A 2,687-nucleotide genomic window follows, 5' to 3' on the forward strand; every position below is an offset into this window, starting at 1 on the left:
AATAAAAATCTGTTGAGGTTCAGAAGGAGACCAAACATGCGAGCGGAGGTGAGCAGTGCAGAGATCACAGCCGCTAGGCGTATCTACGCAGGTGAGCTGATCTACGCGGCATCAGACATGCGTCAAGATGCGTGCGACGGTGAAGGGGCATTCGCTGGGGTTGGCCTCATAGGAAACGTCGGCCAGATAACATTTCCATTACTAATAAGTTGCAAGTAACAAGCTTCAGCAAACAAATATTAATAGTTACAAGACAAAATGCCTACAAATATCCTAGTGTTGAACCGCCATCCAAACTGACAGTACTTAGCCTGTGCTATAGGACATGCATTGCTACAAAGCAATTTGGAGGGATTTCTTTTTAACACAGCAATTTGGAGGTTAGTGCACATGATGAACATTTGGTTGAACCCGCTTGCATGGCTATGATATTAGTGGTGTCTGCTGTCGAGGACCACGTCCATGACCCGCCAAATTGACGGCCTGGTTCTGGCTGGTCCAAGAATTTTCAGTGTGGATGCTGCACGATGGCTGTTTCTGTGAAATTCTCCAAGTCAGGTTTACATACCATAATTCTCCCCAGATGAATACGGAGTGATGAACCAAAAATTCACGATGAGCGCAACCTATGAGCTAAGCATCAGAAACGACGGCCACCTCATTGACATCGCTCCAAGTCCAACCACTGGCACGAATAACGCTCTCAATCAGAGCGGCGGCGACATCCGCACGGAATGGCTGCGGGAGCTGACGTCGGCGTCACGGAGCGCCGCCGTCCTGAACGACCTCGTCGGCCGAACGCCGGTGCTGTGGTACCTCGGCGAGCGCGCGGCCACCATCCTCCGGCCGCGCTCCCGGCGCGCCGACCTGAAGGCGCTACACGCGGTGGCCATAGGCCCGTACCACCGCGGCGACCGTGGCCTCGCCTTCGACGACGAGGCCAAGCTGCCGTTCCTGCGGTACCTGCAGGACCGGTGCGGGCTCGACGTCGAGCAGTACGTCGCGGCGCTCGGGGCGGCGCGCGGCCGCTTCCGCGAGGAGTTCGCCGACGACGCGGACGCGGTCGCCGCGGATTGGCTCCGGGACGAGGAGAAATTCGTGAAGATGCTTCTCCTGGACAGCAGCTTCCTCCTCGTCTTCAGCCTCATGTTCGGCAAGACCGGCGGCTCGGAGGAACGGGCGGCGGCGTCCGTGGTCACCAGGGAGCGATTCATACTGTACACGGCCGTGGCGCAGTACGCCGACGAGGTCAAGCTCGACCTGCTCGTGCTGGAGAACCAGATCCCCTTCGCCGTCGTCAAGCTGCTCGCCGCCTCGTGCCGCGGCTTGAAGCTCCGCTCCGTCGAGGAGCTGGTGGTCGGCTGCTTCGACGGCATCTGGCCGACCAGGGCGCGCGACAAGGTCGAGTTGTTGCTCCGGCAGACGACGGACGCGAGATTCTATCACATCCTACACCTCTTCCACTGGTCGCGCGTCCCGGAGAACAAGTACCGCCTCCTCTCGGTGCCGCTCAAGTTTCCCGAGGCCAAGGAATCGGAGTCGGAGTGGATCATGCCTTGCGCCAGAGAGCTGCATCGGGCGGCGGTGTGGTTCCGGAAGCCCTGTCTGGACGGGGCGGAGAGGCACGGCGGCGACCTCAACATGGAGTTCCGGAGCGCGGCGGCGAGCCCGATGGCGGTGATGACCATCCCCAGCTTCCACATCCTCGCCTACACCGCGGCGCTGCTCCATTCCATGGTGGCCTTCGAGAAGCACTTCCACTGGGCGCACGGCGCCTGCGTGACGGTACACGTCAGGCGCATGGAGGGCCTCATACGGTGCCCGCAGGACGCGGCGCTGCTTCGCCGCCGGTGGATCCTCGGCAGCGTCAAGTGCACCGACGAGGAGGTGGTGGATTTCTTCCGTGACATGGTCGCGGAGGCGGCCGGGGTGCGCATGCCCGAAGAGTACGGCGGGATGATCAGCGCTGTGGCGCGGCACAGGAGGAGGCGGGCGCGCAGATGGTGTGGGGACTTGATACTGCACTTCCTCCCGTCGCCCTGGGTGTCCGTCTCGCTCGCCGCCGTGGTTGCGCTCATCATTGTGCCGGCCATGTTGCAGACAATCTACACCGTTTTGGGCTACAAAAAGTAGACGATTTCGAGAACCAACACAAATGAAGGATGATTGTTTGTTGTCCAAGTGTCCATGGTAACTTGGTCAATCTTGAAACTTGGCCCAGACACTGTGCCGTGGTATATGTGCGTGTGTGCTGTACTTGATGTTTCTCAAACAAAAAAGGAGGGTTAGTGATCTTCAATGTAAAAGGAAAGTCTATGTCTCGAATTGCATCACTGTTTGTAACTCAATTGGACTGGTATTTGTTTTCCAGCAGCAACAAATAAGGCATTTCATGTTGTAACCAAACTCAACAGAATGATCCACATTGACACTTGGTTTAATCATCAGCCCAAAAGAGCATCAGTTACATGAGGGGGAAGTAAGTACGTATGCTTTTGCACACGCAGAACACTTTACAGCGCAGCAGTACAGAAGAGGGAAGAAAACATGATGACTGGAATGATTTAGAAGAACCATTACTAAACAGAACGGCCAAGGTTAGAGTAGTATTTACCATCATTAAAGAACTAGGGCAAACTTGTCTCACTGAAATTGGTACATCAGCTTCAGGACAGCTGATCATTGCT

General features: G+C 56.4%; 1 protein-coding gene across 1 annotated transcript; it reads left to right on the forward strand.

Annotated features, from left to right (window-relative positions):
- Positions 1 to 471: 471 nt before the first annotated feature.
- Positions 472 to 2,411, forward strand: LOC109785802 (UPF0481 protein At3g47200-like). The gene has a single exon (XM_020344387.4). It carries the CDS (start codon positions 598 to 600, stop codon positions 2,131 to 2,133), a length of 1,536 nt encoding a protein of 511 aa, XP_020199976.1. The 5' UTR covers positions 472 to 597; the 3' UTR covers positions 2,134 to 2,411.
- The last annotated feature ends 276 nt before the right edge of the window (positions 2,412 to 2,687 follow it).

This window comes from Aegilops tauschii, chromosome 3 (assembly GCF_002575655.3).
Source record: "Aegilops tauschii subsp. strangulata cultivar AL8/78 chromosome 3, Aet v6.0, whole genome shotgun sequence".
In the NCBI taxonomy this organism is placed as follows: Eukaryota; Viridiplantae; Streptophyta; class Magnoliopsida; order Poales; family Poaceae; genus Aegilops; species Aegilops tauschii.

Coding starts and splice junctions, on each gene's coding strand:
- LOC109785802 (XM_020344387.4), top strand. CDS start 598: ATGAACCAAAAATTCACGATGAGCGCAACCTATGAGCTAAGCATCAGA.